At 40.7% G+C, this 12,756-nt stretch overlaps 1 protein-coding gene across 8 annotated transcripts in view; it reads right to left on the bottom strand.

Moving 5' to 3' along the window:
* Arhgap24 (Rho GTPase activating protein 24) overlaps positions 1-12,756 on the bottom strand; it is a 363,589-nt gene that overhangs the window by 34,917 nt on the left and 315,916 nt on the right. For all 8 annotated transcript variants that reach the window (XM_027388508.2, XM_027388510.2, XM_035452655.1 and 5 more), the window contains one exon: positions 7,790-7,912. In XM_027388508.2, coding sequence (XP_027244309.1) covers positions 7,790-7,912 — 123 coding nt within the window. The remainder of the gene's footprint in view (positions 1-7,789; positions 7,913-12,756) is intronic.

Raw genomic sequence — 12,756 nt, 5'->3', positions numbered from 1 at the left:
GGAGGTAGAATGGTGAAAACTGCCAGGCTTTATCAGAGATGCATAAATAATACCCCAAATATGGAAAGTTACTTCCAAAGATCTGGGAAACTATAAGACAAGGGACATGGCCTTTGAATAATACTAGTTCTTGAGCCTTTCTCAGCCTCTGTCTGACAATTTTTCTATCAATGATGCCATCTGGTAGTAGCTATGAGATGCTCACAGATCTGTGAACTTAGACAGCTAACATTCGTTCCTCATTAAATTTTTTATGGGTGAGATTGGAACATGAATGAACACCTTGCTGATAACATGTTACCATGGTCATAGTCAGTGTCTCATCATTGCTCAAAGAGAAAGATTCCAAAGTAATAAATATTTCACTTTCATAAAGTTCCCACTATATTTAATTTTTATATTTTCTCATTTTTTGTTGACTACTATGTAGGGGATTATAACAACGAGGTGGCAGACTCCAAAATTGGGGAGAAAGTAGATGGCACTAGATGTCATTCAACTCAGCCACTGACTAAATCAGTGGCAATAAGTTTATAATTACTCACATTCTATTTGAAATGTCCCTCCACTCTGTCACTGTCACTTTAAGGCAAACCAAATTTTAAAAAATGAAAATAAACTTTTTCTGTAAACATTTATTTCACTTAGGTCATGCCTTTAGCTCCTGAAAACAAATCAGAAATGCCTTAGTTGCGTTGTTGATTTTAATTAATTATACTCCCTACCCCGTTTGCTCTTTCCCAATAATATATATGGAAAGCCAAGGTGATTCCTATTTCTGGCCAATGTTGAGAGGGTGGGGGCCACCACAGGGAATCTGATTGTCAAATTTTTCTCAGCAGGCTAGTGAGGCTGCTCAAGGAGCCTTTTGGAAAACCAAAGGGGTAGGACTCAGAACAGCCCTTTGCAAGGGACCTGTTTCAAGGGGTCAGAACAAGGATGCTGGGTTTGGATGTGGGAAGGGCCCAAGAGAACTCTGCCCTCTCCTTTCAGATTTGCTTAGTCCCCTGTCCTTCAAGGTGATCCTTATAGGACCACTTAAGTCCCACCTACCCTTCACAGACAGCAATATACAGATCAATAGGAACCTTGAAAAAGCAGTCTAGACAAGCAATGTCTTACACAGTGCTAAGCCCTCCGTTTGCAAACCCCGGTTCCGCCTAAGCAATAGGACCTGAAAGCTTCCTCTAACAGACAGACATTCAGACATTAATTATAAGGACACTAGGAGACCATCTACCGACCTTTCCGGAAACTAAAGCACCGTTTGATTCTTCTGTATGTAGTTTTGGGGATAAAAGGAGTTGAAGCACCCGAGGGGCGTCCCCCCGAATTTCGGTCTTCAGGCATCATACAGGCCCCAGGTTGTGAGACCAGCTCAGGCGTCCTTAAAACCTGCCTGTGTGTGGGAGTCGACAGGCACTCCTCCTCATGTTTGTTTATATGTCAGGTCTGGAGTGCTGATCCCTACAACTCCCTGGGTTTTGGTCGTCCAAGTCCTGAGTTAAGGTAACCTCTCATTTACTCCTTTTGGTAAGAAACAAAACAAAACACACCCCTTCTTTTTCTGTTGCCTAATTCGGGAGGACTTTTTGTTGTTGATGATGCTGCCGTTGTTTGTTTGTTTGTTTGTTTTAAGTTTCTGCAGACATTCCAAAATGTCACGGGAAAAGAATTGCAACAAGCAAGCTGGGACTACCTTCACGCCGCGGCAGGAATTGTTTCGTTTTGTTTATTAAGAGCTGTCTTCTCAGCTGGACAGAAAGTCCTCTGGAAAGGTCAGCAAATACCCCTGTGCACAGGGAAAGAGGAACAATGACAAAAAGGCCCCTCGGGAGTCCTTTAGGACAGTCCTGGCTGGCTGCTTTCGCCTGAGAGAAAAGGGAAGAAATCCTTGGCACCTTCTCTAGAGCGCATTCCAGTGCACACACGACAATTCCTTGCGAAGGACTCCCCGGTTCCTTTTATGGCACCCCGCAGCCTTTGATGCTCTCTGCAGGAGTCTCCCTTTCCCCTTCTGTCTTCCCGCAGCTCCCCGTGGAGTCGCCACGTCAGAAGGGTCCGGTGCCCATTCTAGGAGTCTCCTTGGCTGTTCCGGAGGCGGCTCTGCAGGGAGCTCTCCTCCCCCCTCCTGCTCCAGTTCCCTTTTCTCAATGAGAGCTGGGCGGGAGCTGGCAGAGCTGCTGCTGCCTGGTCACAGCTGTGGCTGCTGCCGCCTCCAGTGCCCACTGGTCAGATGGAGCAGGTGCAGTGGCATCATGAGGGGAGGGAGCCAGGATGCCTTGTGCCCTGTGAAGCCCCTTTAATTTTTTTTTTTTTGACCCGACACTGACCTCAAAACTCTTGCCTGACTCAGCACCTTCTCTACTGCTTGGCTCAACCCCTACACAAAATAGTACCAAACCACTCTGTGTGTGTGTGTGTGTGTGTGTGTGTGTGTGTGTGTGTGTGTGTGTGTGTGTGTGTGTGTGTGTGTGTGTGTGTTCTGCATGCTCGCTCTCACATTTATTCTCTTCCCACATAAGACTTACACGTTTCCCCATCCAGATCTTGTGTGGTTAAATCTATTTGTGGATGCCAATGTAAAATACATTTCTCGAGTCACATTATATATCTATACATTTAAATGTGCCTATAAAAGTTAATTTTGGTAGCAACCAGTCTGCAGGTACAAGTGATAAAACAAATCAACTCATGCCAGATGTGACTATGTCCACTTCTCTGGTTCAGTCTTGAACAAGCAGCTCCTGCAAGCTTTTGCCCCTCACCCGCTTGAGTCCTCCAATACTTTCAGTCCTGTTCACTGAATAATTTACTCCCTGGGTTAATCATTCATCCACCTGCCGGCTCCCTAAGCAGATCTGGAATGCTGGTGTCTTAACCCTAGCTGACCCCATGGCCTCTAGTTCCTCCCCAGCCCTTCAGCAGGAGCTTCCCCCAGCTCTGAGGTGTATGAGGAAGGCACCCTCTATAGCAGCATCATTTGCCCAGTGACACAGCCAGGGAGATGAACTGTGTGTGGTGTGTGTGTGTGTGTGTGTGTGTGTGTGTGTGTGTGTGTGTGTTCACTCTAGGTGAGTGAAAGCCACCAAACAGACAAGGTGCTCACTTGAAAGTCTCATAGGCCACTTCCACGTACACTGCCCCCAAATCAGCTGGAACAGAATTCAGTTTACAGAACAAGCAAGGTTCTGAAGAGATGGTTCCGAGGTTAAGAGTGGTTGCTACTCTTGCACAGGAGAGTTTGGTTCCCAGCACCCAAGCTGGACAGTTTACAACACCTGTGGATTCAGCGTTAGAGTCATTTGGTAGCCCTGATCTCAGCAAACATATACTCAATATACATGTATGTATGTACTATATATGCATGTATGTATGTGTGTGTATGAGCCACCATATATATATATATATATAATTAAAAATAAAATTGAAAACAAACAAGAAGGAAATAACTAAAAGTAAACAAATAACTAAAAACTAAACTATATGTTTTCAAAGTGGAACACTGTAAGAACCCAACTTTGTGGCCTAATTTGTTTTATTAAATTTTTGATAATTTCATACATGAGTATTGTTTTTATATCATTATCACTTCTCCCCATTCCAGTTCCTGTGTCCTACCTCCATTCCCTCTCATATTACTAGCACTTCTTATTTAATTATTACTGATACACACACACACACACACACACACATACACACACACACACTCACATACCACATATACCCACATACCTGAGGACTCACGCTCACCTCACACACAGGCCACCTATACATACTCATAACTCATACACATATAGGCCTACACACTCACACTTACCTCACAGGCACACATAGAGGTTTACATACTCACACACCACATAATACAGACCTACACACTCACACTCATATCACATACATACACAGGCCCACACATACACACGCACTCACACACACACACACAGCCCACACACTCAGTCTCTCTCTCTCTCTCTCTCTCTCTCTCTCTCTCTCTCTCTCTCTCTCACACACACACACACACACACACACACACACACACACGCACAAGATCTCCTGGTTTACTTTAAAGCAGACACTATTTGTTAATGGGAGGAATTGGTCATGGAGCTTTAAGCACATAGCCCAGCTTGAGGAATCTAGAGTCTGTGCTGAAGTTTACTTTTCCAGCTGAGCTGTTAGTCTGTTTTACATTCCAGTTGGTACCCTATACCTAGCTGAATAGTTATAAAATGACTGGCTTCATTTGATGAGGAGTCCTACACTTTCTTTCCTCCTTGGTTTTAATTGTTATGAGAGTGAGGGGGCCAGGCAAACTCCTCAGGTGTTTACCGAATTCAAATCAATGGGGTCCACACAATCTACAGGCTACTGTGTAATGTGTCCTGTCAGCTACCGAAGTGTCTTGGTACAAGTGCATGACCACTCACAAACTTATGTATTCATGCAAGAATGGGGTGCTTCTTCACATATATAAATATATATTTAGTTTCGTGGCATCAATTCAGGTATTTTAGAAGTCTGGAGAAACTAGTTTAACTATAATGATCATAAGTTAAAATTTTTGTTCATTTATTTTCAATATCTATTATTAATAGGGCATGAGCTTGTATTTAACACAGTAGAAGTATCAGACAATATTATTGTGCTGTCAATCAGATGAAGAAATAAGCTTTACTTGTGCTTTGGCACTTGTCAATTACCTGCCTACACTGGATCTAGATGGTCTAATTTACAGAATGCTAAGTAGAGCTAAAAAATGACTTTAAAATGACCTAAATAATAAAAAACTTATTATTAATGCAATGTTGAGTGGAACTTCAAAACATAAAATAAACAACATTTTGGTCATGTAAATTTATTGTTTACACCTAAAATTTAGGACATTCTTCAAAATTCAGTTCATGATCATAGAATTAGTCATCATGAGCATTTGAAATGCAGGGTCAAGGGTGACAACTGTAAACAACTGTAATCTATCAAAGACTTCAGTGTGCTTGGTTCTCTACGCTGCATTAAATTTATACAGTTGTTTTTTTTTTAAATGAAGAGGAATCATTAAATATTTTATGAAAGTTAAATAAGTATTTTTAAAGCTGATCTTTTAATTTCTTAACATGTAAAAGGGAGAACCTGAGAAATTAATTTTTGAAGCATTGTTTTTATTATGAGTGATTATGCATATATATGTACGTACATTTATATATCTTTAGAAATGAGTTATCAACAGTGAAAACAGACAGCCTACAAGGCAGGAGAAGATCTATGACAGGTGAGTTTTATACAAGGGATCAAAATTTAGAATACACAAAGAACTACAAAACCTAAACACCACCAAGTGCCAATCACTAATTTTCATATGTGTACATTTATATGGAGTAAGTGTGGATAGAGGCCAGGAATCTGAAGAGGAGTCCAGGGAATGGGAATAAAGAGGCTTTACAGCTCTGGGTTGGGAGTGAGGTGGGTGGGGAGGCTCAGAGAGCACAGATGATAGAATACTGCAGTGGGCAGTGGTGATGAGTGTGAGGGAAAGGGGGGAGGGTGAAGGCTTGGGAGGAGGACCAACTCAAACTAAATGCCTACAAAAAGGCTGTAAAGAAATAAATATGTCCTTTGTATGCTAATTAAAAAACAAATAAAATAAAAATGAAACATGGTAACAAGTAAATTTATTCATTCAAAATAGATAAACTTGAACCATGTATTTGTAAATTCATGGGGGGGGCGATTCAAGATATGGATACAGTGCTTGCTGTGCAAGCATGAGGACCTGAGTTCAGATGCTCAGAGCCCTTGTAAGGGCATGTGTGTCAGTATGCACCTGTAATGTCAGTGCTGGGGGCAGAGGCAGTTGGATCCCAAGGCTCACAGGCCAGCCAGTTTAGCTGAAATGGTAAGTTCCATGGTCAGTGAGACACCCTGATGTCGATCTCTGACCTCCACACTTGCATGCTTGGAGTGCACCAGCACACACACGTACATACATGCACAAGCCCTAACATGTATACGTTATGTAAGACAGTGAACAGCTGGAACATCCCTTTCAGGCTCATAGATTAGGAGATTCATGGACAGTAACTATTTCTATTGAGATCATTTCTGACCACTATGTGGACACCAACTTTACCCATTTTCTTTGAGAAGACAGTTGGAAGAGAAGGATATGGGAGGAGCATGCACATGTTTGACATAATCACTCTAAGAAATGCACCTCTAAGCTGATGTTAAGGCTACTCCTGAAATCGGGGGCCTCAGCAATCTGATTACAGAAGAGAAGCAAAAGGTACTTTGAGATGTCACATTTTCAGGGTATGCTGGGAAGTGCCAACAAGATGGAACTAGTCACGTGCACATTTCTCATGTGTGCCACAGGGAATCCTGTATGAGGGCAGAGTCTCCTACATCACTTTAGCTTATGAACAGGGTGAGTAAAGGCACCACCATGCAAGCTAAGACATTGAGAGTGAAAGTTCCTCCCATCCTGGGGTATCAGCTGCAAGTCAGAGCATGGTTACCACACACCTGATAGAAAACATGCTAAAGAGCAGAAATTGTAGAGGCAAATACCACTAGATACCAACATGTCTTCCAAAAAACTTTACTGTGTAGTCTTGCCTTCCTTCCTTTGTTTCAGTCCTGGGACTCAAACCCAGGCACTCATGCATGCTAAACACACAGAATCTACTCCTGAGATATCTGCAAAGTTCAATAGTTATCAAAATTTAATCAACTTCACATTTCAAACTGTTTTGGAAATTATTCTAATATATGAGGAGGTCAATCAACCTAAGGAACATCTGATACATTAATAAAAAAGAATTATTTTTGAGAGTTCAATGTGCTGACAGTTCACACACAAAAAAATAATGTAAAATATGGGAATTATGTTTGGTTTGCTAAACGAGAGTTTGAGTTAATAAACTGATTTTTAACTACATTAACATATTTCATTTTTAACAAATATTATCATACCTCATTGGAAATACATTTGGTGATATACAAGTACTTTTATCACTATTTTTGGGTTTCATTAATTAAATATTTCTTTGAATAACATTTCTATTTATGTTATTCTAGTTCTGATTTCTTGAAGGATAAAATGCCACTTTTAATCTCTTCTTCTTTTTCATTCTATTCTATTCCATTCTTAACATGATTTGGCTCATTTTCTGCATACTGCATTTTCAACCTCATTTTGTTTGGATTGTATTAGAACAATTTCTAATTTGTTACATTTATTTAATCTAAACCACATCAGTTCTCATAAAAACTTGTGGCATTCCTTTTGATACCACTGAGCTTCTGGGGCTTCCTGGGGGACCATTTTCAAATATATTATTTTATTCCTTTGTTTTATAACCAAGCATTCTTAGCTAGTGAACTTCTGTAGCATATGTCCTATTAAGTCATTTTTTTTGTCAGTTTCATAGGAGGAAACTGTTGGCTTTTATCTATTCATTTGCTACTAATTTTGAAATTAGCAATAAGCAATAAGATTATTTTTTTCATATACTCTAATAACCCATTGTTAGTCAAAAATGGGGAAAATTCAAAATAAAAAACAAAGTTACTCTGTTTTAGAATTCAACATATTCGCAAAAGTTTGGTTACTAGCGACATGTGATCTTGATTAAGCCTCCAGGAGTTATTTAGATATGCATCTACCAATAGTGTTGAATAATTTACTATTTGTGTTAACATTCACCCATTTGGACACAGGAGCTGATGCAGTAACAGCTGGAGGAAAAGGGTGAACTGTTTTGTCTACCTTCTGCTTTTCTATGCTCACCTCCTCCAAACGGTCCCCATATGACTCGGCGGATGGACTTCACCCAGTCTTCCATGTCATTCTGGGTGCTCGCCATGAGGAGGTAGCTCTCATGATTCGCTGTCATCCGATCGCGTTCACCTCCTGGAAGAACATGAGCACATTTAGTAGACAGTTCGGCCAGTGAGAGCCGATTCCCACTCGTCAGCCTTGAGGGCTTCCCAGAGAAAAGCTTGCAGGCAGCCCTGCATCCTACTGAATGAACTGGAGATGTTTACCTCAGCTGCTGGGATTGCTGCTTTAAAAGGAAAAGCTCTTATGTTTCCAGGAGCAGCTAGAGAACAAATGCCATTCCCTAAACAATGCCCGGGGTTTTCTGTCCTAGCAACAACCCATAGGCCTGCAGTAACTCATAATCCAATCCATTCACAGAGTTGCTGAATAGGGAGAAACAGGAGAGACAAAGAGAAAGAAGGAGATGATGGCATAGAGGTCCACAGAGTGTCTGGAACTTCATCAGAAACACTGAACCCTGCTTAGATCACACAGCCAGCAGCAGGTCCATGGTTCAGGTTAGGATCTTAGGGAAGGAAGGCACCATCAGTTAAGGCCCATGACCTACAGCTCCTCCTCTTTGCCTCTGCTGGACATGGGCAACTCAGTCCTCAAGGTCACAGTGGAAGGAGTGGGGGAGGGGACTGGTTGCATGCCTGGCCTGCTACAAAAGCCAAAACAGCTCCAATGACCCTGACACCTGAGTAGAAGCTATCAAAGTTCTCAGTGCAGAAGGAGGGTTGCGCCTCTTTTGTTTTCCCACCATTCTCCGAAATTTTTCACAGTCTCTAATATCAGATTTGAAGAACTAAATTCTAAAGCACACAGTTTAATCCCCAAGAAATCCTAGAGTGTACTTCGATTTCCCTGGAATGCAACTTTCAGGTGTATGGAGAAAGAGTGACCATATCTGACCCTGAATCCCCAAGGATCTGTTAGATGTAAAGATGAGGATCTGAGCATCCTTAGCTACCTTAGCTAGTGTCACTAGCTATAGAGTTCAGTCCTGGTGATAATTCATAATGCTCATGAGTGCACAATTTAAAAACTGCCTAGTAGTTCACCGGATTCTGGTGGTTAATGCTATACTGTTTGGATGCTCCACAGCTATCTGTCAGTGTTTAATTTTCATGGATCATTCTAAACTTGTAGCCTCCAGATCAATAATTCACATCCAAGTGTTTCATTTGGTTAGTTTGGAAGTAGACTGGAATACTTCTCAGAAGGGCTTGTAGGGCTTCAATGACAAAAGACACCACATGCCTCTTCCCTCTAACCCCAGAATTAATTCACACATGGCTTTGAAAGGTAAAGGTTAGGCATTTGAGTCCTGGGTTCAATAGCATCTTCTTAGCTTATGGCTGAGAAGTCCTGTGAATAGAGAAAAAGTTGAAGTCCACCAGCTGAGTAACTCAGTTGCTCTCTTCAGTCTCATACAACTGGATTAACATGTGCTAAAGAAACATTTAATAGGTTTCCTTATACCAAGGTGCTTCTGAACTGAACAAGATGATTTGATTTTTGTGAGGACAAACTGTAAAGTATATAAAAACACTGTGCTACAGGAATAGAAACTCTGAAAGTGGTTATTGCAGTTCATTTGACTGCCTTTCATTGGGGAGACAGCATAGCTAACACATGCTTAAGCAATTATTCAATAGCAACAGGATCTTCTTTTAAACATTATCTTCCATTGATGCCACTATGCATAGGATGCACATTTAAACTATATAATGCACATGCATGTAAACACGGCACACTACAGCATGCACATACACACTTGGGCTCATATTACACATGAGTGCCAGAAATGACTAAGAGTATGCTTCAAGTGGTATGGCACAGTGCTAAGAATCTGTTTGGCATTCTGATCCATTTAAATCACTGTCTGGAGCCAAAAAAATAGCATTTTGAAATCAGGATATTTTAATTATTGTCTTTGTCTGAAGGATGCTTAGTAAACCAGATCACAATTTCCTGCTGTGTCACTCGAAGCCCAGGTGGAGACAGCACTGGTGTTGAGAATGAGCAAAGCCCCTGCAGAGCCTTTCTGCCTAGAAGCAGAGGGAGAGGCAACTGATAAACACAACTAGCCATTATTCCAGACTTTTCATTTGATTCTTTATCTCTGCTAAGGGTGCTGTGTGTCTGACCTTGAATCTCATTTAGAGTGCCAATCACAGCTGTGAAATCCCATGGGCAAGTTCTACCCCTTGATATAGCTCTCGATTCCTCAGTGAATTAGCAAAGAAAAAGGAAGGGTTTAGAACACTCTTTGCCACGAGTCTTGGTGGAAACAACACACTTCTTTACTAAAAATAATTAAGTAATTATATTAAGAATGTACTATCCAGTGTCCATATTTTCTGAGGTTTCAGTTATTTGCTGATGCCTCAAGATATTTCATGAAAATCGCAGAAATTAACAAATCATGAAATTCAAAGAATTTCCTACTGTAAAATGACTTCAAATTTTCTCCTTACTGCTGAATCTCTTAGTGTACCAGATTTGTGGAATGAACCTTAGTTTCGGTATGCATGTGTAGGAAACATACTCACGGGGTTCCAGGTAGCCACTAAGGGTCTGGGGTCATACCCACTGGGGATAGGGTAGCATCCACCACTGAAAGCTAGCAAAGGGACACTTCCTAAGACTACAGATGCCTTCTGCTTTAGTAATATGGCCCTTCAGCTACACGCTACTTGTGCTGCATTGCAATTAAAGGGCTCCAAATTCGACTTACAAGACAATCCTATGCCATAAATGAATAAGTTCACAGTTTAAACTTAGGTTGAAATTCATTTTTTATTGTTATCTCTTTGATGGGACCTAATGTTTAATGTGACCATTTTAGAAACAAAGATTATTTCTAGAGGTAAAATGTAAAACATTAAGTTTTAGTTGTCATGAGAAAGTTTGATAAGTACATTAAATCCATACATAATATGTGGATGTATGTACCTGTGTGCACCTGCCACAACAGTGCATGGCACTTTTGACTCTACACATTCTCTATTCTTCAGTTTTGTCTGGACCTATGCAGCATTCAGATTTTGAAAACCTACACTGGTGGATGTGCTCACATATGAAGGACATGACTTCTGGATGGTAACTCCTGTTGGCAGTCATGCTCACTGAAAGCACTACACTTCAAGGTTTGGTGATTTTACAGGCTCTAAGTAGGTCACGTCATTCCATTGTATTTGCTTATATGTAACACAAAGTATTTGCACATTTCACTGAGATCTGTAAATCGCACTTGTTCATTTCACTCTTCTCAAAGTGAAATAGGTTCTCCAAAGTAAATTAAATACTTGACCTGATTACCTTTTGCACAACTATAAGGTAGAGTCAACAGCCTTTATATATGATTGTAATCAAGGACTTGTACTTGGGTCATTCTTGATAACAAAAGGGACTGCTGCCCATTATAGCCCTTTTAAAACTTCAAGCTAAGACATATTTTGTGACTCATTGAGTGGAAATTTCCAAATCAGTCATGATGGGTTTTTGTTTTAAATGTTACTCAGATATTTGAAGGCATGTTGCTGGCCTGTAGCATTATTGAGAGGAGCTAAAACCATTCTGAGGCGGTTCCTATCATGAGGCAGTTAGCCATTGGACAGATACCTGTGAGTGATGTATTATGCTTATCCATCTCTTGCTCGTTTCTCATTGAGCATGTGACGTGTGCACCCCACTATCATATAGAGGCTTTACTACAGGCCCAATAAGATGGGGTCATGTGAGCATGACCTAGACCCTTTGAAACCATGAGGAAAAGAACCAACAACTTTTCTTCATATGAATTGTCCGTTTCAGGTATTTCATTAAAGTAACACAAAGCTAGCCAACCCACACACAAAGACTTTTTTCATTTTTCCCTTGGAGGAAAGCAATTATAAGTTGCTAGTAGAATTGTGAACTAAAAGGTAAGACAGCTTCTCAGAAAAGACGTATGTATATGTGTGTTCTCTCAGGTAAACAAACAAAGATTTGTAGCATGCTTTTACTTGGGCCACCAACCAGCCCCCAAATCATGACAGGGAGACATTATTAGTTATGAATGCTCAGCCTTAGCATATGCTTGTCTCACTACCTCTTATAACTTAAATTAACCTATTTCTCTTCATCTATGCTTTGTTTTGGGCTGTTTACCTTTCTTTCATTCTCTGTGTCCTACTCTGTGTCTGGCTGGCTGGTGGCTGCCTAGATAGCCCCAGGCATCTCTCTCTCTTTATCCCTCATCCTCTTCTCCCTTTCATTCTTTCTTGAGCCTAGATTCCTCCTCCTACTTAGTCTCTCTGCCCCCAAGCCCCACCTATCCCAGTACTACTTAGCTATTGGCCATTCAGCTTTTTATTAGAGCAATCAGGTGCCTTAGGCTGGCAAGGTGAAACAGCAACACATCTTTACATAATTAAACAAATGCAGCATAAACAAATATAAAACATCTTCACCTAAAGTAATATTCCACAACATAAACAAATGCAAACATCTTTACATGGTTAAAGTAACATCTCACACAGAGACTGGCAATGAATTCAACTTTTAAAATGAGTAGCTCCAAATGGGTTCTAGCCAACGAAGTCGCAGCACAGACCTGAGGAACTTTCAGTGAAGGCTCTCAATGCTGTTAATAAAGTCAAGAGTGAAAAGTTTCCTCATTCCTAACAGCAAACACGGTCAAAGCCAGATTAGTAAACTATTCATCTTATTAGCACTTGCAGAGAAGATTTGTCAGTGTCCCAAGACTTATTTTCACTCATCAACTGCAAAGATCTTTAAAACAAAACAAACAAACAAACAAAAAAGCCACATTAATTTCTACAAGATGTAATTTTTAGGTCTTTCCCAGTGATGGAATGTGAAGTTGAAAAACATTGCAGAAGCACGACTGTGGAAAATCACAGACATAGAAACACATGACTCGC

Source organism: Cricetulus griseus, assembly GCF_003668045.3.
Source record: "Cricetulus griseus strain 17A/GY chromosome 1 unlocalized genomic scaffold, alternate assembly CriGri-PICRH-1.0 chr1_1, whole genome shotgun sequence".
In the NCBI taxonomy this organism is placed as follows: Eukaryota; Metazoa; Chordata; class Mammalia; order Rodentia; family Cricetidae; genus Cricetulus; species Cricetulus griseus.
Note: the sequence above shows the minus strand (reverse complement) of the source record. Positions and strands in the feature narration are given on the sequence as shown.